General features: G+C 38.0%; 2 protein-coding genes across 7 annotated transcripts in view; one reads left to right on the forward strand and one right to left on the reverse strand.

The window, feature by feature from the left end:
- Positions 1-11,445, forward strand: part of LOC139979975 (peroxiredoxin-like) — a 44,811-nt gene extending 33,366 nt beyond the window's left edge. For all 3 annotated transcript variants that reach the window (XM_071991270.1, XM_071991289.1, XM_071991279.1), the window contains exons 5-7: positions 2,819-2,941; positions 6,295-6,425; positions 8,048-11,445. In XM_071991270.1, coding sequence (XP_071847371.1) covers positions 2,819-2,941; positions 6,295-6,425; positions 8,048-8,130 — 337 coding nt within the window. In that variant the 3' untranslated portion in view covers positions 8,131-11,445. The remainder of the gene's footprint in view (positions 1-2,818; positions 2,942-6,294; positions 6,426-8,047) is intronic.
- Positions 11,071-26,227, reverse strand: LOC139979866 (uncharacterized). Of its 4 annotated transcripts, none has more exons than XM_071991051.1 (9): positions 26,070-26,227; positions 23,242-23,346; positions 22,238-22,422; positions 21,535-21,611; positions 20,970-21,056; positions 20,366-20,632; positions 19,115-19,274; positions 18,086-18,260; positions 11,071-16,166 (listed from the first exon to the last, which is right to left on the reverse strand). In XM_071991051.1, the coding sequence occupies exons 2-9, from the start codon at positions 23,344-23,346 to the stop codon at positions 14,436-14,438; spliced, it is 2,787 nt and encodes a 928-aa protein (XP_071847152.1). In that variant the 5' UTR covers positions 26,070-26,227; the 3' UTR covers positions 11,071-14,435. The 4 variants fall into 4 exon arrangements, with proteins under 4 accessions (XP_071847152.1, XP_071847143.1, XP_071847160.1 ...); XM_071991042.1 differs by lacking the exon at positions 26,070-26,227 and adding an exon at positions 24,550-24,729; XM_071991059.1 differs by lacking the exon at positions 26,070-26,227 and adding an exon at positions 24,236-24,435.
- Positions 26,228-26,970: the final 743 nt, after the last annotated feature.

Raw genomic sequence — 26,970 nt, forward strand, 5'->3', positions numbered from 1 at the left:
AGAAATTTGTCGGTCTGCCATAAAACGGTCGGGTTTAATCTGAAAAAAAGAAATAGTATATAATAAGTGCAACAGCATTACCAGGGGCGACATAGTGCTTTAAATTGTTATTAGTTATTCATGGAAGTAAAGTATTGAATGTACAGTAACTCGGAAGGATCCAATGACAAATTATTTCCAAAATATCTCATGTGTGTTCTTAATACACATCAATTAAACTGATGTACCAAGACCTCAAGTTTTTTTTCTCATCTCTCAAGGCAAGTGGCAAGTTTCATTGCCTCAAGAAGTACGGGATTGTATGATACTACATGTGATGCAGTATTTCTCGGGTTAGGGTTAGGGTTAACCCTAACCATAGGGTTTTCACGGTCCACAAGATACGTCATTCATCGGGCTGTATCATGCATGATGACATTGCTGGACATATTAAACTGTGTAAAAAACGGTTCTCTTGAGAAATACTGTCACATGAGGATTGGCTGACTGATGACTTTGCATCATGAATATTCATTAATATTGGTGTATCATTTGTAAAAGTTTATTTGAGACCTGGCAAATAATTTCTCTATAGCAAAAATCTATGGTCAAAATCTGTGGTAAAATGGTTAAGTTTGCTGTCCAAATGCAAATATGTACATAGAAGTTTTTTGCACCCTGAAGCATTTTGTTTGCACTATTTTATGCAAAGTAAAAATTCATAAAACTGATGAAAAATTCTATTCTATACATATTTATGTTACTGAATCAATAATGGAAAAGTGACTAGGAAATTTTTTGACTGATGGGAATTGAATGGAACTGGGTGGAGCATGATCCCTTATTACAGCAGAGAATTGGCTACAGTATGTAGGGAATCACCATCAACTAAAGGCTGGATAGCTCAGTTGGTGTAGAGCCTTGGGGCTTGTGACCCAGAGGCTACTGGTTCAAATCTTGTCATAATATTTCTCTGCTCTTTTCCACATATATTTGTGAGACGAGTAGAACATCAACACCTAAAGCTTAAAGTAGGAATGGTCTTACTGCTTAAAATGCAGGTCTACATTATATATGAACTTTTGCCAACCACTTCAAGGTAACATTCAATCAAAACGTCTGAAAAATTGTGTATGCAGTGTTATACACTCTTTTGAATGTTTCTGGTCGGCTCTGTGGTTAATGCAACCTGCAGGAGGTCTGACATCATCATATTTCAGGGAAACCATTCCCGTCAAGGAAACATACAGTTAACGGAAGTTCCTGTCACTGCTAGTTTTATATAATTGATGTCATAGAGCGTAGCATGATATGTCATTGAGGTACAATAATATCCTCAAAGAAGATAGATATCAAAATACTTCATTGCAATTTTTTTTTTTTTTTTTTTTGGGGGGGGGGAGGTTTGTAATCTTTATTGTTTTGTACATACATGAGCAGTATCTTTATTATTCCTGGATAGGCTGTGTGTATGTGTCCAATGTATCACGACTGCTGCAAAATATTCCTGAATTTGGATTTCGATCTGGTGTTGTCCAAGATGCACGTAGTCTCTTGAACAATACAATGAGGATGGGTATTGATAGTCCCCGGTTATGGATTTTGTGATTTGTTCACATAAATTTGTTTTAGCAATTTGATTAAGTTTGTACAATACAATCAGGAATGAAATTAAATTGTCACTTTATTGCTGAACTGAATCGGTTACTGGATCTCTATGAATCCCTGAATACCTCTTATGCCATAAAATTATGTCTCTTTAGTTTGATGGTATCAATATGGTTATCTCACTCTACCATACCCCTTCCTCACTACCTCCTCGTCGCACCCCATATCCCTCCCTTATAGTTATCTCATCGGGTCGATATTTTGTTTATATTGGTGTGTGCATGGGGGCATTCCCAAGTCATTCCACACTGTAGATATTTTGTCAATATAATTCCTAACTATATACAAGGCTGATGAGATATAGGTTACACATCTTTATATATGTAGCATGCATGTGTCAGCATAACTCTTTATTAAAGAGTTATGCTGACACATTGCATTCATTAAAAGAAGAAATGTGCTCAATGTACAGTGGTCGTAAGACAGGAAATAGTTTTGTTTGATCAACCGTGGGAAAAGTCCCCAAAATCAGGAAACATGAATCCTGTCTTCTCTTGAAATTAGTCATTGGAAATGTAATTCTTCCAGGTAAAGCATGGATATAATAGACACTGGGGTGTGAATACCAAGAGGATATCCAAGGTGTTTAGGGGGGGGGGAGGATGGGAGTGAGGGTAACCAGGGGGATTAACTCTCTGGAAGGTCACCTGCTTTCATCAAAAGAATTCAGAGGCATCCATTGAGCACTGTATACAAATTTACTTGTACCGGTGCCTTCCAATCGTAAGGTCCCCAGTTTGAGTCACTCCAAGATGAATGTATGTCGTCCAGTTACAGAGTTGTTGACAATTGACTATTCATAGTCATGGACGTTAAATATGATCTAAGAGACTGACTTCGGTCAGCTTGCGGCTTTGATATAAGCCAATGATGGCTTCTTCACAAGTTCCTGCTTGCAGGTGGATCTAAAATACATACATACATACATTCACCCATACTTACTTTTCCTGGTTATTCCTAGCCATTACTGTGTTTAGTCACAATGACAAATTATGTCTCTTTTATACAGTATGCTATGCATAGAAATAGGTAGGAAAATGTGTACATGAATGTGTCTCCTATGTTGTAGAAGTGTTAGGATAAGTGTATGGATGGTAAATTGAAAAGAACTATATATACTGTCAACAACATATTAATGATTGTGTTCTTCATGTCTTTTAATTCCCACCAGGACCAACACACCAAAGAAAGACGGAGGCTTAGGTTCCATGAACATACCACTACTAGCAGACAAAACACATGCAATTGCCAGAGATTACGGTGTGCTGTTAGAAGAGGAAGGCGTTCCACTAAGGTTACCATTCATTTCAACATTTTTTTTTTTCACCGTCATGCTTTTGCTTCATATATTCATGTGATCTTCCTGGGGAGGGGGTGGGGTGGAGGGAAGGTGGCTATTGTGGACATTCTTTTAATATAAAATTCTGTTATGGTAGACCGGCATTTTAAATTTTTTAAATTTTAAATTTTTACAAATTTTACACCGTTTAATCTTTAAATCTGGGTGACACTGCATTTCAATAGCATATTACCTCCCATTGCTCATTTGAAAGACAAAAAATTGTCTTTTGTATGTATAAGTTTAGATTTACTTCATTCCCCACTTACCTGTCTCCCCACAACCTAAGCACCGCATTCTACCGTGTCTAGTATGCCCTGGTAATCTTTTAACACTGTACACCCTCACTGACCCTAGTGACCCCCTTCATTTTTCTACCACCAAAGTGTCTCATAGTGTTTTCGGATTGGGAAAAATTTTTCGCCGAAATTCACCCGGATACCTTGGATTATTATACCTAGAAGTTTCCTATCAGGAGTTCTAGACTTCCAACATCTTTTCCAGCCGGATAAGTATCCTTTTCTTGTAGGGAAGGGTGTTTTTGGGGGCTGTTTTTAGTGTACACTCTCGCCCATGCGTTCGTTTTTTTAGCGTAACGTTGTTTTCACAGGTAGTAGTTCTGCGAGACTACTTCGTTCGTTTTCAACTCTAGTATTTAAACAGTGTAAATATAAAATATAATGTCATTCTTAACCTGTTTATTGACCGCTTTGTGATGGTTAAAGAAGGGTTCTTAGTTTGATATCTTTTAATCTTTTTCCGTTGGTTTGGTCAATTTTCTGGAAAATTTGTGACAAATGCATTGAGGCTCCTTTAAAGTTTGAATGGGGCTATCACAAAATTGACACATACGTGAAGTTATGCATTTCTTCTAGTAGTGGCTGAAAATGATCAAAGATTTGACTTTCCAAGCCAAACTATGCACAGACAGCGATCGAAAAAAAAAAAAAAAAATTGCAAGTGAGGCAAATCACAATTTGTGAAAGACAAAAAATGGCAGAAGAGGATTGGATTAGGAATTATAACCTCATCCTAGATTTGCTTAAAGAGCTCTAGCTCTTTCTCCTCGACATATTAGTGTTGGGTATAGAGCCGCATCAACAAATTTATCAAAAGCGTAGCTAGCTCACCGAACTTGCCCTGACCATAAGTATAGCTAGTTTGTCAAAAGTGTAACAATTCATGATTATTAATATTAAAAAGAGTAATCCGCATAGACTTCTGGTAAATATGATCAGTTACCGTGTAGTCATAATATTAATACCATGTATGTAGGCCAGGGGAAGTCATGTCAGTGCGACTAATGAAGATAGCAGAAATGACAATTTGAATGTTTCCACAAATCACACCGACAGAGACTCATTGTGGTTAATTCTGCCCTGTAGATATACTGTACTGTACACATCAATGGTACATTTAAGGATGAACTCAGTAACACATATATTCTAGATTGTTCAGTTTGCCCATAGATACACATTAATAGTACATTTTAATGGATGAACTTAGGAACATATATTCCAGATTGTTCAGTAGAGTCATTATGGTTAATGCTGCTCATAGATATGTGCATCAATAGTATGTTTTAAAGGAGGAATGATACCGGAGCTTAGGCAGAAGTTTGGTCTTAAAATATCATAACTGTGCAAGAAGCATACATGAGTGCTGGTAATGTTTACAGAGCTATAGATATTCAGGCTAAACTATATGCTAAGTAGCTGGAAGGCTCCTTGAAGGTAAAATTGATGATAACTAATAGGCTCCTCAGTACAGGCCAGAATGTTCTAACAACTCAACCAAAACATGTTCTGTTAACTTCATATAAAACCTTTAAGCAACCTTGGACAACATTCAGTTCCATTCCTTTATGACAAATATCTATTAAAATCTTTTGGAAAGTATCAGGCTTGGGGTAATCGTAATCAGTAATCGTAATCGATTACAATCGATTACATTTTTTGAAGTAATCTTAATTGTAATCGATTACTTTTGTGAAAATTACAAAGTAATCGTAATCGTAATCGATTACAAGGGCAAAGTAATCGTAATCGTATTACATTTATGATTACAGTGAAATTTGAATGAGAAGGGCAAAATTAGTAGAAAAGATTAAAACTAATTCTTACTATTGGCTTTTAGTGTGACCAAAGAAGTGCTCCTGCTTCTAGAATTCTCTAGCACAATAAACTTATACTAAGAAGTACTGGGGATTTGATCGCCATATTCAAGGATTTTTTATCACATGAATTATTCTGTTCAATGCTGCCTCTCAGCGTTCACAATCCTTTTGCATACACAACTGGTTGTCTGTTTAATTGTCTGTTCATTCATACTTAGTAAAGATTCCTAAATCCTATTGGTCCATTCAGGTCAGCTGACCGTGGTTAATCCTGTGAGTAACGCACGGTAAAATTACGGGGCATCACTTTAATAAATCTTTGGTTATATGTAACCAAAAATGTTTTGTTTTATGATTTTTCCCCCACACAAATGGTAGTGTATGAATGAACGGGTTAATCAACAGTCTAGCGTGCGTTACTCACATGATTAATGCACTCCGGGTGTTAATGCTATCGCTGGATGCACTCGGGCTCCGCTACGCTCCGCCCTCGTGCATCGCTTGCATTATCCCCCGATCGTGCATTAATCCTGTGAGTAACGCACGCTAGACCGTTCATTAACCCCTTATTTAAATTGTATTTTTTACTGGACTTATGGGTTACACATCTTAAACGTGTTAAGGCATAAATGTGTAATGCCTGGTAGGAATTGTAGCTATACTTCCACAATTTTGTCCGTATACTGTAAATGCCCTTCCTTTGCCCTATTTCATTGCCCTATTTCCCGGCAGAGAGTTATATTAAACAGATATGCAGAGGATTGTGCAAGTAACCACAATGTAATCATGATTGTAATCACGATTACATTACAATGTAATCGTAATCGATTACTTCAACTTTAGGCTGTAATCATAATCGTAATCGTAATCATACATTCTCAAGTAATCGTAATCGTAATTGATTACATTCAGATGTAATCGCCCCAAGCCTGGAAAGTATTATTAGAGGCTACAAAAGTTGAGTGACTGACCTAATGGGTCTGTGTGGTAGAATAACCAGTCCAGCCACTTTCATTGATAGCTACATGTAGGCCTCAGATGTTAAAAAATAAATTAATAAATTAAGAGAAGTATAGAAGTGTAACATGGACTGATGGCAGTGATTTTTAAAAGTCTGCCACATAAAGTATCAAAGTTTATTTTGCTGTTGAAGTCATCTATTATAAATAATAATTTTGTTTTTCATTCTCAGGGGTCTCTTCATTATCGATGACAAGGGTATCTTGCGACAGATGACCATCAATGACTTGGCTGTTGGAAGATCGGTTGATGAAACTTTACGACTCGTTCAGGCTTTCCAATACACAGACAAAAATGGAGAAGGTGAGATCTCTCTGTGCTACTGTATGTGTGTTGTTTGTTTGTGTCTCCTCCCCCTCCCACCTCCCCCTCCATCCTCCATCTGCCCTTTATTCACATTTAATGGAGTCAGGCTATGTTATTGTTTGCCTGTGCAATATGAATTGTCATGTGTAAGGCTAACAGTGTAATACCGGTCGGTGCAATATCAATCATTGCTCATGTTGTATCGGTTGGTGCTTATGTAATAGCCACTGCTGCTCATGTATCACTGGTTGGTGCTTATGTAATAGCCGATGGTGCTTATGTATGTCAGGTTGGTGATAAACCAGTAACAGTTGGTGCTCATGCGCCTGTACTGGTTGGTGCTTCTGTCATTCCACTTGGTGATTCAGCAGTAACAGTTGTTGTTGCTGATGTAGTAGTTACATATTAACACTGTAGTGAAATAGTAAATTTAGTATCCATGTAGTAGGAAGAAAACCATTTGACTCAAAATAATATGTTTATCTCAAGAGAACAGTGATGGTTATTGTGTCAAGTGATTATTAATCACACCAAAAGCTTACATCTAACAGCAGTGACAGATACTCCTACCAATACAATGTACCAAGGTTATGTCGGTTCTGTTGCCCATAATAAACAATTGTAATACTTTTGATTGTAAAGCAATTTGACTAACACTCAATTGATTTGGTTTACATTAATTAGGTTTTAAATGTTGTTAGTCTATTGAGGGAGAGGGATGGCGATATTTTATCAAAAATAAAGAACTCAGTTTGCTTTGGTAACATTCAATTGCCAACCAAATTATAGCAGGTTTTTAGCCTTTGAAGAAGATTCTACTAGGATTGAAACGTCCGGCCAACTTACTTATTGCAGGTTTTAGTAATAATAATATTCACAATATATCGTAGCGTAGTTATTAATAACAAGAATGTTTTTATTGTTCTCATGAAATAACAAAACAGAGTAGCTTCGTCCCAAAGTTGATGATATTCCTGGAAGGTGGCAGTGACAAACAAGCTAATGAATGCTAATTATTAAGACAAGAAAGTCATTTGGGGACTCGTTCCGTCTCATTAATGGCCTTTTTTTTAATCCTTCCCAGCCTCATTAAAACCCTTGGAGATTAAGTATAAAATCTATGAAAGGTCTCATATCCAATTATTGAAATGAAGGCTTAAGGAAAGACATCATTAGAAAGAGCATTTTAAGACAGTGATATTAAAGAATAGATGTCAAACAAACAAACAAAGGACAAAAATATAAATAAATAAAGGACGTCAAACAAACACCACATGATAGGGCGTAGGAGGTTTGAAGCCCTGGAGAGTAATTATGACTTTTATATTTGATGGTGAAATTTGTCAGGTTTGTGGATTAAACTAAAAAACTTTGGCTTCAATGTTGACCGCATTTGACTAGGAAGTTGGTTTTGATGAAAGTTTTGTAGGGCTTCAAAGGAGACGTTTATTCTTCTCCATTGTATACTTTTGCATCAAGGCCATGAAGATCTATTAACATTGACACCTGTGAGGTCTGTTTTCCCATGGACTTTGTTGTTCATGTAACTAACGAGGAGACTGCCACGATATTTGTTCATATTTTAATGTTTGTAAGATGTCTTTTTGTTTTTTGTGCAGTTTGTCCAGCTAACTGGAAACCTGGCAGTGACACGATTGTACCCGATGTCAAGAAAAGCAAGTCCTATTTTGGAAAGCAGTAACATTTTCAACTGCCGGCAGAACTTTTGAAAAATTGTACAGACCAGATCGTTGACTGGAAGCCGAAGAAATTCTTTTTTGTTTTTCTTTCTTTCTTCATTAACAACGGACAGATGTATAGTAAACAGGTTACTCTTAGCATATTATTGTGTGTTAGGATATTAATTCTTCCCCATGTTATTTCAATGTGGGCAAATAGTGAAGTATTAAAAGTTCATTTACATATTTTGCCAATGGCCAATTATTTTTCTTGATATGTTTGGAACCAGAATCCAAATGCACTGTTTGCAGATGATTAGGACATAGTTAATTGTGACTGTATAAGAATCACTGGATGACCAGGCGTTGTGCGGTTCTCCACCACCACCTAACATCCCCCCCCCCCCCTCGGCCAACACCCCCTTCAGTTATAAACCAGTGAAAATGTTGAGAGAAACTATACACAAAACCAGTTAAAGCAAACCTATGCATTTGTGTAGACATTTTGTATAGAAATTGTGTATTGAATTTTATATGTGATCAATGCAAAAAATAATGTGTTCTAGGCCGTCAAGTTTCATTAGCACTGTCGATATTTGATGTTGTTGAAAGGAGCTGCTTTAAGAACTTGCAGAGGGCTGCTGTATATTTCTACCCTGAGTTTATCGACTCTGACAGGAGGTACATCATGGTATTCACTATTGCTTTAGTAACAATTCTGTCACACCTAGATTATTGCTCAACCAATTAGGCTCAAACTTAACAGATGGCAAATTGCCAATCAGAGGAACCTTCCACTTGCCAATGCCCTTAACAGTCATCCATCATCAATGACAACAACTGCAGGTGCCCCTCAAATCAAGTTACCATAGTTGCCATGGTAATTGTCTCACCAATCATTTAACTTCATTTATCATAATTAAATCATTGCTCAAAAACTTACTCATGCATGATCACATGAATCAGTCATTTTTGATCACATGAATCAATCATTTATGTGTTCTCACTTTTGAATTAAAAAAACAATGACATGGAGTCCTATTGAAGCTTGTCAAATTGCCATGGCGACCTGCCTTTCAATAAATTTTCGATCTTGCTCTAAACACAGTTGCTGTGATCCCTGCTTGATTGATTTTCATCCAGTAGATGACTGGGTGAGTTCTCACCCAGCCCCCTCATTAATGTAAAACACATACTGTTTAGTACTCTAGGTTTATTTATTCTTCCTTACTGACAGTTTTAGTACAGTTTATGCTCCTACCTTGAACAGTCTGCTACCAAAGACTCTCAAAAGTACTTTTTGAATTTATTTTTACCATTCTTTTTATAAACTGATGGCCAAAAAACAATTTCGATTTGTGGTAAGAATTGGGGTTTTTTCCCCTCATAATTTCTTCTCTTTATGCCTTGCTTGTGAGACAGAAGACTTAAAATGTAAAAATCCCTTTCCTGAAACAATAATAATGAAAACAAACAAGCTTATGAAACTTTCATGCAAATCGGATTAGACTGAGTTTGCAAAGGGAGCCTGTATACTATATTTTCTAAACAGTTTCTCTTTCATTGACAGTGAGGATGTTAAGTTTATGACTGTAGTTTGTATCTTGTGGATTTGAACGTCTCCAGCTAGCTGGACGTAATTATTTCGAGGATAATAATGATTTTGTTTACATTGTACAAAGTGAGTACCTGATGAATCTTAATGTATAGTTATGTTTCTCTACCTGGATTCCATAGACTGCAAGTTCATGAATAGTTTTTTTTTTATTGGGGGGGGGGGGTTGAGGGGTGAAGATCCTTGAGGGCAAAGGTGTCTGAAAAACTCAAACAGGTCTGTCAACAGTTTATTGGTCTGTCAACATTTAACTGACGTTATATACTCTGTAAAGACAGAACTAGTCATAGAATATCATCTTGGTAAAGAAAACCAAACTTTTTCAGACCTCACCCTCCACCGACAATGGTGGTGGAGCTGAGTTCATTGGAGATACTCCATGTCTGAGGGGTGGGAGGGGTCACAGATGGAAGAAAGAACGTAGCATGTAGAGCGTTCTTTTGTGTTTCATGCATATGTACATCAGCTGAGGTCATTGGCGATACTCCAGATGTCTGAGGGGTGGGGGGGGAGGTCATAGATGGAAGAAAGTATTGAGAAAATAGCATGTAGACTGGTCTTTTGTGTTTCATCATATTTACTTAAGACATGTTGGAAACTATGTTTTACCTTTAAGACTGTTGGAACTACTGTATATTGGCTGTTAATGCTTGCGGCATTCAATACAACATCAGCAATCGATATTTCCTTTAGTCACAAATGGTTCAAACTTTGTCGTAGATAATATGTAATGAAGACGTGCTGGCCCTTGTGCATTTCAGAATACATTACGAGCAGTTTGGGAGATGATTTCATTCAGATGTCAGTCAGCCATACATAAATGAGTTCAAAAGTTAGCATCATGCACACCCTCGACCTTGGGCTGCTTGAAGCAGAAGAGGCCAGGATAGAGTGAATGCGATGTTGCAATTCCACAAATTTAACTAAACCATGATGACTGTAGAGCAAAAAATGGCTTTTTCTGGTTATTAGAAGTATTTCTGTCAGTGTGAAGTAGATCAACTTTATTTTGACATTTAAAATAATTAAAAACTTTCTTATACTTTCTTTTTGGTGCTTGCAGCTATATATCGGTCTCTCTTTAAAAATTTTTTGCTTGCCGTTTTTCTCATTGTCTCATCCACCCAAAGTTTTCTGTCCAAAAGTTTCTGGAGTGCACCTTTTTTTGTTGTTGCTTTTTCTTTATGTTCTAAACCATATTTTACTGCTTAGTAGCAGTCTCTAAATTTTGTAGTAGTATTTTGTTACTTTTTGTTTACTAATATTTGGTATGTTGTTAAAATCCTGAAGCAGTTGAAATTTGGTAAAGAGTCTTTTTATTCAATGTGTGTGGCTTTTGTTCATGTTCTTTATTATATTAGACAGCAGCTTTTGTCTTTATTTGTTATATCGATTCACCTGACATTCAAAACGAGGTTTTCAAATCCATTATCAGTAATATGTCATTTTTTGTTGTTATTATGTTTGTTAACTTTCCATGTTTCTTTGGCATCCGCATCCGAACATTGCAGAATTTCAAATTTGGACAACAGATGGTTTTCTATTTTATTTATTTGCTATTTTGAACAAAACTTCACTGATTGCTACTTGCAGTTTCACATTCCAGACAACAAGAGATAGGACCAAGATAATATTGAGTGCAAAGACATTTACTCTTAATTGGCTTTGGCATACTAATTTTCCAGTCTGAAACAACTGCTACTGTGTAGGAAAAAGAAACAAACACATGAGACAACCTTGTTTAAAAGTCATTAATAATGCTACTTTAATTAATTGGTATTTCAATTAATTGTTACTTTAATTAAATGCTACTTAAAGTGCTTTTTCAATTTTTTTGATGTCTACTTCTTGAAAGACATTTGTCACATGATATTGCCTAGTACATGCAATTTCAGATTTATGGAGGAAACCTTAAAAATGAATCATTCTGATCCTTCCCCTCCCTCCCTTCTCCCCCCCCCCCCCCAATGAAAGGGGTAGGAGACTGGCCAAGAAGATTACTGGCCCTGAAGGTGACCCCTTAGGTTGGTCGTGACAGATGCAGGTTTCATCCAAAACGCCAGTCCGCTGTTTGTGAATAGAACCCCTGCCCCTCCCCCCTAAGTCTGCAACTGGGTGGAGAGCCGCTTTGTCAGTGAGCACTTCAACTTTGCATATGAAGTCCGTTTCTGTTGTCTGAAAATCCTCAACCTTGGCAAGTAAGGTGCTTAGTTTATATTTCTCTGTTGTCACTATTTTCTTTCAATACCCATATAAATTTACTTAAAGGTGCTCTATATGTATTTCACTCTATTCACATGTCCACAATAATAATAATGTCGTCATCTCTTGACCACGTCTATCTATGAATCACGTAAACCATTAGAAAAAAAAAAAAAAGAGTCCACACCCACAACCTCACGAGTCGTTGTAATTCTTCTACGTTTTATGAGAGTAGCTTGCTACATATTTTGCTCTGTTTTGTTCCAGGGCTTGGAATGGGTGTGCTGCTGGATACAGGGGTGGCAACACTTTGATGAGGTGCTGCTGGCGCTTAAAATTATCATAGTTCTTGTTTCCATACACCTGGATCACTAAGCCAATAGCAATTTTATGCCCCAGTGGCCCAGTCCACCCTTGTTGTTGCTAATGCTCAAATAAAATCCCAAATTAGACAGGAACAATATGGTAAAGAAAAATTTCTGTTGACAGCAATGCTGAATGTTTTAAAACATAGGTTTTGCTTGGTGACGATTGCTGAGTGGAATTCAACTTCCACAACTCACTAAACAACTGCTTTTAAGTAACATAACAATGCAAATGAAATAACAACAGTAAATTCAGGTAATAAATAAGTTTTTATTTAACATTGTAACTGACTTAGTCAAATATGATCTTCTTTAGTGATAAAAATATGTCGATAAATTTAATTCAACAAAAGAATCGTTTTCGAAACTGGTAAGAAGCGTTTGTAATCAGTGTGACAATTATCACCTTTTTGCAACTATAGGAAATCACTGACAATGAGGCCTTGGTTTTAATATTGATTTGTTACCATTCCAAATATTGCTTGTCACTGTTTCATATTAACAGAATCGTTCCCAATAAACTGTTTTCATGGAAAACACAAATCATTTCTTCCCAATACGAAATAACAGCAACAATATTCAAAAGTATTGTTCAACTCAGGCAGACTTTGCAAGCAACATTTTGTTGGCAAAAATGTTACACCATGAAGGTACGGTACACTTCTTACCCATTAAATCTGAACAGACACAAGGACAGCACAACTTGTGGCAAAGAGTCCCTCCTTTTGAACTCTTTAAAGTATATCATGAAAATGATTCTCTATTCTTTATCCCTAATTGACCATGGGCCCCACACATTTAGCCCCTTAACCCCCCCCCCCTCCACATCACTCCTATTCTTTGGCAACTGGACTGGTTACCTGTTTCCTACAGGATAAACTTGAAGATCATCCTGCTCACATATAAAGCCCTGCATGGATTAGCACCAGAATACATGTGTAGCATGATGAGAGGGAAGACCACCACCCGCTCTCTCCGATCCTCAAATCAGCTACTGCTCCATGTACCTAAGAAGAAACTCAAGTCATTTGGTCAAAGATAGTTCTCTAATGCCGCTCCTACTCTTTGGAACTCACTTCCACTGCACATCAAGTCGGCACCCAACGTTAACATTTTCAAAAACAGACTCAAAACATCTATTTTTGACTATATTTCCCTGAGCACAAGCGCCACTGAGCATTGGTTTTCCTCTGGATATTGGAGCTATATAAATTTGCATTTATTATTATTATTATCTCACCTAACAGCCATACATGGATGAATCAATAGGCATGGTGCATTTGTGGGACAACAGAAAAAAAGAGAGGGCTAGGGACGTAAAAGGGCATAACAATAAACATTTTGAACCATTAAAACACCACGTTTCCTTTCTATCTCCTTTCTCTTGGAGAAATTTAGATATATATCAAACAAATGTGATAAAAAATAATCAGTGCATAGTTAAAACATGACAATTAAATGAAGTTGAAATTATCTCATATTCTTTGGGAATAGGATGAGGTGAGGGGGAGGGGGGAGGGTGAGGGAGCACTTTTCTTTATAGTGCCAATGGCCTATGATGTTGGTAATCAGGCCCATTTCATATCCCCCCAACCCTCCCCTTTCTTCTCCAAAACTAACTATAGTCTGTAAAGGTTGCAGCATAATTATGTCAATACAATGGAAGTTTGAGGTAAAATCTAGTTTGCAAGTTACATTGTATGCACCAAACTTTCATCTGCTGTACATGGCAGCATTCTTTAGGTGATTAAAGCAAGACTGCGGATTTGATTCCCAAATTTCAATGAGATTCACTATTCCTATCAACGTTCTAGTACAATTTAGACATTACTCCTCCTCCTTTTTCCCATCAACAGATGAAAGTGTTTACTGAGACATTTGTCAATTATTTAAAGTAAAGCCTAACAAATCAGTTCATTATTTGGATGTACAAGTAACACATGTTGTCTTTTCCTCACCAGAGAGACATTTCCTTTTGCGCAAAATCGGTTAAAAGTCAATTTTTCCTCTACACAATCCTTTAAACATGATGCATGGTAACATGCCACATTCGTCGACTTAAATGTTGGATTCCGACAGAAGACATTACTATTTGAAACAGTAAACAATTGTAACCTTTAGTAAAACCTGACTCCTGCGTTTTAACTTAATGACTGGTGGTGGAATTCATTTCCAAAAGATCACTTTGTATTTCATCTTGCGTCTGCTTCAAGTCCCTCTTGATCTGCTCTCTCAGTTCTCTTAGTTCCGTCGAGGGTTCCCCACTTCTTGGTGCATCGTCTGTTCCTGCTGCAGAGTCCTGCTCTTTCTTCCCCGATTCTTCAGAATCGGAAAACAATTCCCTGGAATCGCGAGGCGTTGACAGCGGTGTGGTGGTCGGTGCTGAAGGTTCCAACAAGTCCTCCCTGAATGTCACCGTTCTCTTGCCATCTCCTCTGGGAGAACTGATGCTTCTCTCCGCTTTCTTGGACAAGATGCCATCTTCCGAGAGCAGCCCATCTTCCCTGTTGATGATAACGTCCTCATTGACTGGAAGTTGTAAAGCCTCTGCATTCACGTCATTTGACCCTGCCATTTCTAGGTTTCCCTGGTTACTGTCCTCTAACTGCAAATCACCTTCCTCCTCAACTAAATCGTCAAATTCTGACAAGTCGTCCTTTTCTGAATATTGATCAAATTCGTCATCGTCCAGAGACGACCGACGTGTGACGGACGCTTGAGAAGATCTCATCATGTTCAGTTCCGATTGGATGTCGGAAGCTCCACCGGGACTAACTCTGGCGGTCGGAATACTTATGAATAGTGAATGATCCTCGTGAGGCAGTGATATGCCAGAGAGGGCAGCAGACATCACTCTCTTAGCATCTTCTGTACAGCTACAGTCTTCACCTTCGTGGGTGTGGTGTGTGTTTTCATCGACCCCTCTGAGCACATTCAAACTCGACACTGAACCTTTCATACTTCCAGGTGAGGAGGACCTGTCCCCGCCGTCTCGTTCATCCAACATGGCGGCGGAGGGCGTCTCGTGACCGAGAGGCTGGTACGGGGATGGTATTTGATGAGAGATTTTGATGTACTCCTGTTCTCCTTCTCTTGGCACCGTGTTGATACTTGGCACACCGGTGCGATAAAACTGTCCGGGTTTCACCCTGGGACTCTGAGCGCTTCGAGGTGTTGCCGGCTGATCAAAGTTGTACCTCCCACCGGTGCTGGAATGCACCCTACGAGAGCGACCCGAGAACGGGTACCTGTCTGTCCTCCTGGTCATCTCGGACTTTGGTCTCATTCCAGGATTGCTGGTAGATGCATTGGTGTCAGCATGCCTTCTAACGGCCACGGCAGGTGCACTCCTCTGATGTCTCACCAGGGTTCGAGAATTTCTCTTGGGCACAGCAGTCGGAACCCTCTCCTTTGAGAGGATCTGGCTGTCTCTAGACATCAGAAACGGGCTAGGCGGTTTTTCGACTGTCATGTCAGAGGCGGCGTCGCTCGTTTTTCCCAAACTAGAGAGGGACAAGCTCTTCTCTCTGTTCATCCCATCTTCGACCCTGGGAGACAGCCTCTGCATCAGGTTGGGATGACCAGACTCATTGACCACAGGACCATCGTCCGCCGGCACAGATTCCAGCTTTCGCTTGAGCAGTTCTTGGTAGTCTGCCATTGTCATGGCATCATTGTCTTCTTCTTCTTGGTCTCTGGTCAAGTCGTCGACGGTGATCATAGTGATTCTTTGGCCCAAACTCTCTGTCCCATCGACGTTACGTTTGGGCCTAGAGCGGTGACGGATGCAATATTTATCCAGCTTGATCTGTATCTTTGGTTTCGCATTTCCATGGATCAACTTGTTGTACACCACGGGATGCCGTTCACAGAGGTCCTATCGTAAGAAAAAAAGTGAAAGGCTTTACTTGAAGTCTACAATTTTGTTGAAAAAAATGCAAATCAGTTTTTGCTTGAACATATTACTCCCCCCCACCACCCCCTCCCTCCCCCAACTTATGAGAATTTGTAATAAAACGAAACAAGATAAAGGGAGTAACTGTATCATAGTCACCTACACCTTCAAAACTTGCATTGGAATTATTTTCAATACTGAAAGAGGTAAAGAATTGTTCTCAAAACTAGAAGAGGTCAAGAATTATTCTCAATAATGGAATAGAGCTACTACAATACTGAAAGTGGTAAAGAATTGTTCCAAAATACGGAAAAAGCTACAGAATAATTCTCAAAACTGGAATAGAGCAAAAAGCATTATTCTCAATACTTAAAACAACAATCTCAGCAAACAACATATTTCTTAGCAGGTAACAGACAAACTTACTCAACGTTGGTAAACTTTGAAATATAAAATTCAAACAAGCCATATTGATATGTTAGATGTTGCTGGTTGAATGTTAAACCTAAGGAACTTGAAGCAACCAGCTGTAATGTCACAATGCACATTTACAAAACTGTTTTGCATTCTAATCTACTGATTTGACCTTTGATTTGGGAAGCTCCAAATTACACTACAGTTTAATGAATATGAGGGTTATCATCTTAGTATGCATGCTTCAAGTTCCCTGTTGTTTACAAGATGTGGACACTTTAATTGTGCATATATCAAAAATGGCATGTAGGAATAAGAATGGAAAATTCAGTAGGTTTATGATTGTTGTGATTATATTCCATGTTTTCATGTCAAATATCAACTTAGATTAATTCTGATTTAGCATTTTAAGGCAGCATGTCACACCAGAATCCCAGGAGTACTCAATGCATAGTTTCATCAAGTTTTTTTGATGAAGCTGGCATACCAGGTAGCATGCAAGTAGCTGAATGCCTCTGATATATGGAATCCTTCCGGAACTCAGCACAAAACACCCCGTTACGCAGCAAATATCGCTACAAAATAAGCACATTTCGTGCAAACTCTTTTCATAACTTTCTAAGTATAGCACTCAGAAAACTCTTTCTTACGTCATTTTGAAGAATATTGTGTCCTCTATACAATGAGGTGTCATTACTTATTATGCGTGTGAACTATAAACCCTGTGCTTTTTAATCTGAAAAAGTAAAAACCACTTCGGAAAGCAGTGAATTTTCAAAATGTCCGTATCTCAAAATGCTTACATTGTGCTTGCTGGAAGTGTGAGTGCATAACCAATTTCTTTCCTATGCGAAAGAAAAGTTCGTTGACTCCTCTCTCTAGTGATATAAAATTCAACTTGATTGGTCAAAATTAAGGCTAGTACTTTTCACCAGCAAATCAAAAGCATCGTAAGAAATTGGTCAAGTCCTCCTTTACGCGGCTAACCTGAATACAGCACAGTGTGCAGTACTCTCACAGCAATTTCGGAGAGTGAAAACCATAACGCTTCCTTTGCATATACAACAGCATTTAATTCTGCAAAAGTTTCCATATGTAGTTCATATTTGACTTTGCATCAGATTCTCACAAATTCCTGTGAGCAGTGTACTGAACAGAGACAACAAAGTTATTTCTACTCAATGTAAAATAAACAATTACTTTGTAGCAGCTAATGGTTCTTACATGAAAAATAGGCTAGGCACCTCTATTTCAAAAGTGTGGTAGGTTTAATGTTCATATTTATTTTAGAAAGGTACAGAGTTGTTTTCAAGAGTTTAAAATCTGTCCCAACATGAACACAACAAACTAACACAAAAAAGTCTTTGTTCACATGTAAAAACTTTTCATTTGATGTGCAAACTTTAGTTGACAAACATAGCAAGCTTTTCCTATCTGGAAACACAATAAGTCTCTCAGAAGAGTTGGAAAAAGGAGCAAATATTTACAGGTCTAGATGGCGGTGTGGTTGGTTTACTGATTCCTAGGACTTTAACATCTGGCTGATCCACTTGTTCTGACCAGTCCAATGGTATCAAGCAAGCTGGTTTGTTCATCTCATTCTTGGTTTTATCAATTGGAGACTGATGGAAGTTCCTCAGGGCATCCTCGATGGTATCTCTCCTGGAAACAGAGCAGAGACAGGTAGAGAAAATAATCATCTTTTAACTACGGTAACACATGACCCCCCACCCAGTTCCCCTTCCTATGACTAAAGAAAAAAGTATAATACTGTAAGAAGTGGTGCGTGGGCTGGGGTGACTCACATATACAAAATCTATTAATTGAACTAGTTGTTGTGCAAAATTACATTTGCTGCATTAACTCACTTAATATTAACCCACATTAGGGTAAAATTTGTGAAGGTATTGTGCAGAAGGCTATTAACATCTGTTGTTTAAGATACACTACACATGTGATATCCATTCAGTGTAATGTTTAATCATAAGTCAAGAAAAAAAGAAAAAAAAGGAGGGAAAAACCACTTAGATTTATGTACTGTCAAAATTATTTTCACAACTAAGACCGTATTTGATGCCCTAATCATAAGGCAAAAATTTTGACCCCAAATGGTAACCCCAAATGACCTTTGACCTCCACCAAAAACACTAGGCTTCTTGTACTCAATGTGGTCCTTATACACACCAAATATGAAGCTGGTCTGACCTTCCTTTCTTGAGATATCCTGTTTACAAGGTTTTCACAATTTGACCAATGTTGACCCTATATGACCTTTGACCTCCACCAAAAACAATTGGCTTTTTGTAAAAAATGTGGTACTTCTACACACCAAACATGAAATTGGCCTGAACTTCCCTTCTTGAGATATTGCGTTTACAAGCTGGGTGTCACAAACGCACTCACACACACATACAGACACGCATATGCCATCATGAATGCAAAGGTTACGATTATCATCGAAACCAAAAACCAAAGAATAATTCCTAGACAGTTAATGAGTCTAACTGATTACTCACTTCTTTGATGGATGTCTCCATTCCTTGACTCTCATCGTCTCCGACTGCAGTTCACCGTTCCGACCGATGTGTAGTTTACTGCCGGATCGAAGTTGCCGAGTAACAGAGCAACCCACCTTACCATCGATGCTGTAATACTGGTCTGCATCTATGCTTCCACCTACAAGAGCAGATGATGATATGTTATTTTTAGACGAGACTGGACACTTCCCATAATGCAATGCATGAACCGACACAGGACGGTGTCTGCCAGAATGGAAATAACGTCCATTTTGTTTCCGACAGACGTTTCCGGGCGAAAGAGTGGGCAGTCTTGGGAGAACGCAATCCAGGCGATGGGAGTCCATTAAGAGGAGTAGAAATCTTGGAATCGTTGATTGAAGTGATAATCCCAAAGTACCAATGAATGACAGTAATGGAAGTAGCTTTACACCTTACTGACTTGCATATATGATCCCCTAAAGGGAGGCTAAACTTGATTTGACTGCTCTCCTGGACAATTGAGTGTTGCACCTTAGAGCTTAAATAATCTGTTTGACTCTCAGTTCAAATCAGAATTACAGACGCAAAGTCTTATGAGCATCAGTAAGAAATCAAATTGGTTTGGTAGAGATTTTGGGCGAAATTGAAGATACAGTAAGATTAAAACTTTATCTGTTTATGGTAAGGATGAACGGGAGGAAATGCGACCTGTCATTGGTTTACAATGTTTACTCACCCTGACCACTTAACCGAAGGCCATTACATCATTGAAAGGTCAAAGGGTTCGGACTACTGTATCAAACACAACAAACGGTTAACGCATGTTTTGTTTGCCTGGAGTAACACAGACTGACAATCTCCTGATAGAAGGATTCTTAAGTCAACAAAACAGGGCTGACATAAATAAACTGCTTACTTAGCAAACAAGGTGGTGGTCAATAAATATTAAGACTGTTTTCTTTTCAAAACTAGCATAGCCAGCTTCTAAATGTGAAGGGCAGGGTAAAGGGATGGGGGTTTGCTCAAATGGGAGGGGTGCTTAGGAAATCTTTCATACAAAAGGGGCTAAATTCTAAAAAAAATATCATGAACCAGTTGTATGAAAATAGTTGAAGACCATGGCTTAAGATGTGTGTGAGGTGGGTAGGGGATAGGGTTGTTATTCACCCTTTCTGGCTTAAATAGATTATATTCAGCGAGGATAATGCCCGCCTCTGCCCTGTTTTGATGGGTGACAGCTGTGTTGTGTTTGAGATGCCAAGTACCTACCTGTAAATGCATCCACAACACCTGACGTATCAGAACCAGCAAAGGTCAGCCATTGGCCCGAAATTGAGTCGTGACGTTTCAGATTTTCACTCTTTGCCCTTCGTCTCTTTTCTCTCTCCATCTTGTCTTCTTTTTCCCAGTAGTCATGGATCTCATCTGTTATCTTACGAAAGCTCACGTCTTTTATCTTGGGCCCTTTCTGTTTCATCTTCACCCACATGAATCCCGATGGCTGGGGTGGCTTCCTCGGGGGTGTACGGAAACTCCCTGATGAGAACAAGACAAACATTGCATAGACTTTACTGTATACTATGTTTAGTCAGACAGAGTTCATGGTAAACCAAAAAGATAGAAAATTAAATGGATTTTTTGGTGTGGGGGGGGGGGGCACAGTCCCCATTTTCAGGCACATAGCGGTGGATTAAAAGGCCTTAGATGCAAAATGGTGCTATCATTTCCACTTTTTTAACTACATTTAGTAATAAAATGATCCTTTTTTGGTTCAAAACTACCAATTTACTAGCATATATTCATAATATATATATATATTTTTTTTGGGGGGGGGGTGGGGATTAACACTAAGGTTGCACTTTCAATAGCTTACCTGTTGAATAAGGTCTAGGTGAAGGTCCATCTTGAAAGGGTATATGGTTCAGTCCATGATAACCGGGAGCTGTTTGTGGTCTTGAATCTGTGTAATTATCAGAAGAAAAATAAAGATAAACACATTGAAGAGTGCAGAGAGAAGTTTGGCTGGAACTGATTCTTATCATTCATCTCATTGTAAGACAAGCTCTAAGATTCGGGCAGTATTCTTTGCTAAGGCTACATGTCAATAATACTACATGTATCGGTTCCAATCCAAACAATCAAAGATAAGGTTTAGGTATTATTTTTTTGTTGAATATCTTATGGTAATAATTATGATCTAGTAGCTACTGAAAACGGTCTGATGGTTACAATATATTATTTTATATTTTACTTCTACTTGTAACGCTTCTGAGCCTATTGTTTTTGTTTTCATGTTTTTGCTGTCTTGTTGAGGTTGAACTTGTGTATGAAAAATATTCATCAAACATCAAACCTTAAAAATATGAAATAAAGAAACACAGCCAAAATTATAGCTTGCTGAAATGGTTTCTCATAAATGTTTAGAAAAGACATTTTACCTGGAATTTCAGATTCTTGTGAATTTTTGTCCACCAGGACAGAAGGTGGTTTCGCCCACTCTTCAAGAATGGCCTCTCTGAAGATAATATGAAACAAGAGTTAAGATCGTAAGGGGTAGTGATAACAAGAAAGTATCGACTAGAAGTATGTTTTTCATGTTAAATCATTTGGAAAAAAAGTACACATGAATGATGCAGACCTGCATAACATCCAAAGACAACATTCATGTAAACATCATGTTTCTTTCCAACGGTATCTTGTAAATCTCCTCATGGCATTTATCTTCAGTCACCTTAAAATTATCCAACAATTTTTAGCCTAAATTGAAAAATACCTCTTTCATTCATGTAAAACTCAGTAATATTCTTTTTCCTCCCTTTATCTGAATATGAGATGCCCTGACATTTGAATCCAAGAAGAATCTTCAATGTGTGGCCTACTCCTTTAACTGCAAATCTCTCTCATTTGTGTGAAATGTAAAAAAATATATATATCGTCCGTAGCCTAGTGGTTAGGTTGTCAGCGTTTAGAGCGGGAGGCCCGGGTTCGAATCCCGGTGGAGGCTGGAAGTTTTTTCACTGTTCTTGATTTTCCAACTCCATACGATTATCATTTATATATATATATATATATATATATATGTATATATATATATATATATATATATATATATATATATATATATATACTGTACAACAGTACCTCTGATTCTTCTTGAAAGTCTGCCGTATTTGATTGCTTTGGTTGTCGATGATATTGTCAGCTGTGGTCAAGTTTATAGCCCTGGTCTCTGGAAAGTCGAGATTGACCAGCGAGCCGACAAGATCACGGGTTGAAGGTGTCCCTGCACTTTTGTATCTCCTGGTCACATCACCAAGATGACGTTTCTGGATCAAAGATTTAAAGGAAATCCATCATGTGACATTGAAAGCTAATCCACTATATCCCTTTAGCCATCTTAGTTCCAGGATATCTAGCAGTCTTTGGACTAGACAGTCACCTCTTGATCCATACCTGCATATTAAGTCACCTCTTGACCCATACTGTACCTGCATATTAAGTCACCTCTTGATCCATACCTGCATATTAAGTCACCTCTTGATCCATACCTGCATATTAAGTCACCTCTTGACCCATAACTGCATATTAAGTCACCTCTTGACCCTTACCTGCATATTACACATCACTTGTGTTGCTATGCATTTGATGACATGACATGCATTCCTTCTGCCTATTCACTTCAAGTTTAAAGACACTAACTAATTAGACTTCTTTAAGCAGGTGGCTGCGTATGCTGAACAGTGTTCTATCATCTTCAAATATATACTGTCCGAAACTATATTGTTAGTTAGTTGAACATTAAAGGTATGCTGTATTGGCCCCAAATATGCTAGATATTAAAATATGGTCACCTTTGGTCAAAATTCTTAAACTGTTTTAATTACAACCTTCAAGGTAAATTTCCTCACTGGGACATTCAGTCATCTTGTGTGTTCCTTAAAAATGTCTGAGAACAATTTGGGAATAAAAGACCTCCAGAATAGTACTTTATGAAAACTTATAGTAATTATAGAATGCTATAATTTGGGGCCTACACTGACTACCTAACCTAACACCTAACCTGGCCCTATCACACTTTAAAAGGCTGTGTATAAAATGTATCATCATTTTCTGAGAAACATGCAGAAAAAGTAAAAGATGTTTACCTGCACAGCTTTTTTGTTATATTCCTGGTTCTTCAAACTGACATAGTCATAGGCAAACATTGCCTTGTCCTCATGATACAACGGCATACCCATTGTTGGTGTCATCTTGAGGCGATTCAAAGTTAGACGTAATGATAAAAGAAGAGAAAATATTTAATGTGGAGAGGCATAATACTTAACTGTAACTTGTAAAGTTTTTGTACACATGATGTACATATGGGGCTGCACAGCAGTCTGCACATGTGACACAGTACCCTTCAGGCCTTATTACAGCATTAACAATATAAACACACATATTTCTTGCAGTATATAATTTTTTTTAAAATATTTCACCAAACTTAAACACCATTGGCAACACTGGGTACCTATTGTCAGAAGTTCAGTCTAAATAATTCTTTCGATCACTAATGGTAAGAATATGTTTAGAATTTTCTGCCAACGGCCCTAAATACTTTCACATGGCATTGGGTCGAGGTTTTATTTTCTTTTGGTGATGTTTGTCTTGATTTACAAAATTTAAAACCTTAGGCCTACAGCACAATTAACCAACTTTGTTTAGTGGACACTAGAAAAACCGCAATAGGCCTAGTTGTGACAGCAAAAAGAATATTGTGCTATGCCTAGCCTATTTTCTGAGAAAAAAATCAAAGATTTTTATGGTTTGCTGCAATCAACCAACATTAATACTATATTAAGAACAAGCCAGCAGAAACTGATATGGGGTTTGGTAAGATTTTTCAAATGAAATATCACCAGTGATTGGTCAGTGACTTGAACCATACTCATAATGGCCTAGGCTATATAAGGGGCAAACAATTTCCGTCCACTGTCTCAGTTAGCATACCTTAGTTTCAAATCTCTGAACTTGAGGCTTTCACATTTTTTAATCATTCGGTAGTTTGAAGGTAAACTAGAGCGAATAACTTCATTTCATAACACTAAAAGTAAAACATGTTAGGTAGCCTACCCTGACAAGTGGTCCGCTACAACTTACATGTACAAAGGCACGTTTCGTTACTGACACACGAGTCGTTTGGGCCTGAGCTTAACTATCCCTGGCTAGGCATTTCATCTAGCTTATTATTTCTGGGCCTTAGCTATGAGAACGAATAAAATTACGCAAATACTAATAGTATAATTAGTAATGCCAGTTGCGGGCAAAACTTAAGCGTTGGACATTTGGCCTATCCTAAGTTGGGCATAGGCCTAACGTTAGTAGTAACTTCGAAAGTCAATGGGGCACTTTAAAGCGTCCGTGGTAACCAAAGCTAAAATTACGAGTGACTTTATAATTATGCATATCTATACCTCATAGGATTGATAAAAATGGTAATATCAATGCTGATTTATTTCAGGGGACTTCCATGAGAATTGTCGTTTCTGTAAGAAATGCCACCTAGATGAGCAACCAGTATCGGTGCTAGGCGATGTACGAAAACACTTGTGGATGGTGTACATGTATGTTTGCCTACCATCGATATGCAGTGAAAGTCTTGTTGCTTGGAATGGAAACATCGATTTGTGATCATGAAAGGGAGAGCGGATAATGGTAACCTGCACAGGTGGTCTTAGTTTCACTTACCGATACAATATTGGCTATGTGTTACATAAGTCTTGGTCAGCCGAGCGATGTGAACGCGAGGATTGTTTTCTTATTGTTACGCATTTTGAAGTTTTTCAACTTTCAGTGAAATGTGAAGAAAGTGTTTAGCTATATGTCTAAGTTACAACTTCAATTCCTAAAATGCTAAAAGATACATATGGTTAACGACAAGGGAACAACTTTGATGGGGGAGGGGCAGGGAGGGTAAACCAAAGAAACAGGAAAAATTGGGGGAATTTGAAATTGAGCCCGACATGATGTGATGTTGTATGGAAACATAGTTTATATAGAAAGTATAGGCTATGAGTGTTACGAGAGACGTCTAAAGAATTATACAATATTCGAGAAGGTTAGTAACATAGATAAACTGAAATTTGAACGATGATTTTAAGGATTCCTTTATCTCTAAGACATATTTTTGCTTAGTGATAATTTATTAATTACGGTACTTATCGTATACAGTGGCGTGCACAGTATTTCAAAGGTGAGGGGGCCCAAATTCAAAATGTTCCCCACTGGGGCTGAACATTTGTGGAAAGACCAAAGGCGAATGAAGGATTTGATAAGGGGGGGGGGGTTTGCACGTGGGTCATTGTAGCCGACACTTTGTAGGGATGTCTGGTGCCCAACCCCAGAAACATACGTCAACTTGTGCATTTGGAGGCATTAAAAGCAGCTCTAAACGCAAGATTGTGCTATAATAAATAGTAATACACTCCCCCGACTTATTGAGGTAGTGACTTGAACTTTATGTGAGGTCCAGAACTATTTTATATAAGAGGGGGTGTTGCCTTGGTGTCATTGACGCCAACTCATAAGTCCGGGGTACTCCCGACCCCCCGAAATTGAAAAAAAAAATTATATGTCAATTGGTGCCTTCTGATGCATAGTTGGACTTTGATAAGTTAGGTCCATAGAAGGAGTTCTTAACGGAAGGTTTAGCTAATAAATATTTTGTGTGAGTTGGGGGAAAAATGGGGTTATCCCTGGAGTATTGGACCTAACTCCTCGGCAAAATGAAACAAATCCCCGACTTAAGATCGAAAGTGGGGGGGGGGGGGCATGGCACACCGGCTCCCCCATTTGCGTACTCTACCGATCGTATACGATGGGACCTAACCTGTTTTGGAGACAAATCTGGACTATACTTTCACGATTCGTGAAGAGTTTATAGGCGATGTAGATGCCCACTGATCAGTGTAAATTTAAAATAAAGATTGCTTACATCACTGTCAGAATGGAGAATGTATGCCGCCCCTTGACCTCCAGGAGTTGAATAACCAAGGTCTTCAAAGTTCAGCCGCCCAAAAATTATTTCAATGTTCCAAAATATGTTCTCTGCAGTTTATAACCTTCCAGTATAGTTTAAGAACACCATGTATAGTAGAATAAGACACGTGAGTTGATATATCCGATAATATGATCTATCTCTTACACGGCTTCCACCAGCGAACTTCTCTCTTTACATATCTCTCTTCCTTTATCCATTCAATACTTAAATATAATTGGCTAACACATAAACTCATTAACATAAACATAAAGATCGAACTGTCCAGCTTTCTAGCTAAATACAACCATAGATAACTTGGACAGAGGAATGCAAATACTTTAAATAGTACACTACCTACAAAAGAAAGGAATGCGTTAACTGAGAACATGATGGAAACAACACAAAGATAACAAATAAAAAAATAAAAAAAATACAAGTATAAGATCATTCGTACATAATTTCCATCCACTGGTAGAAATGACCTAATTTTGTAAACTTAAGACACATGTTTAAACTTTTAAATTAATAATTAGAAGTAACATCACACTTGACATAGTCTCTACAACTATAGCAATCCACATATTTATTTAAATTAATAATGTCCTTTCTAACAAAAATAGATAATGTCCTAAAATATCCATTAAAAATATAGTTTATAGAACATCCCAAATTTATGATAAATCATAAGAATCCAAATACCGAAGTTTGTTTATCGGTCTACCTGCACAACTGTATTGCACTGAATGCCCACTCTCAACCCCAATCCCCTTTGCATCGAGACTGTGACTACATGCGTTATCTTCGTCCAGTGGCGTAGGAATGTACTTTTGAGTGGGGGGGGGGGGGCTGAAGACTG

This window comes from Apostichopus japonicus, chromosome 2, assembly GCF_037975245.1.
Source record: "Apostichopus japonicus isolate 1M-3 chromosome 2, ASM3797524v1, whole genome shotgun sequence".
In the NCBI taxonomy this organism is placed as follows: domain Eukaryota; kingdom Metazoa; phylum Echinodermata; class Holothuroidea; order Aspidochirotida; family Stichopodidae; genus Apostichopus; species Apostichopus japonicus.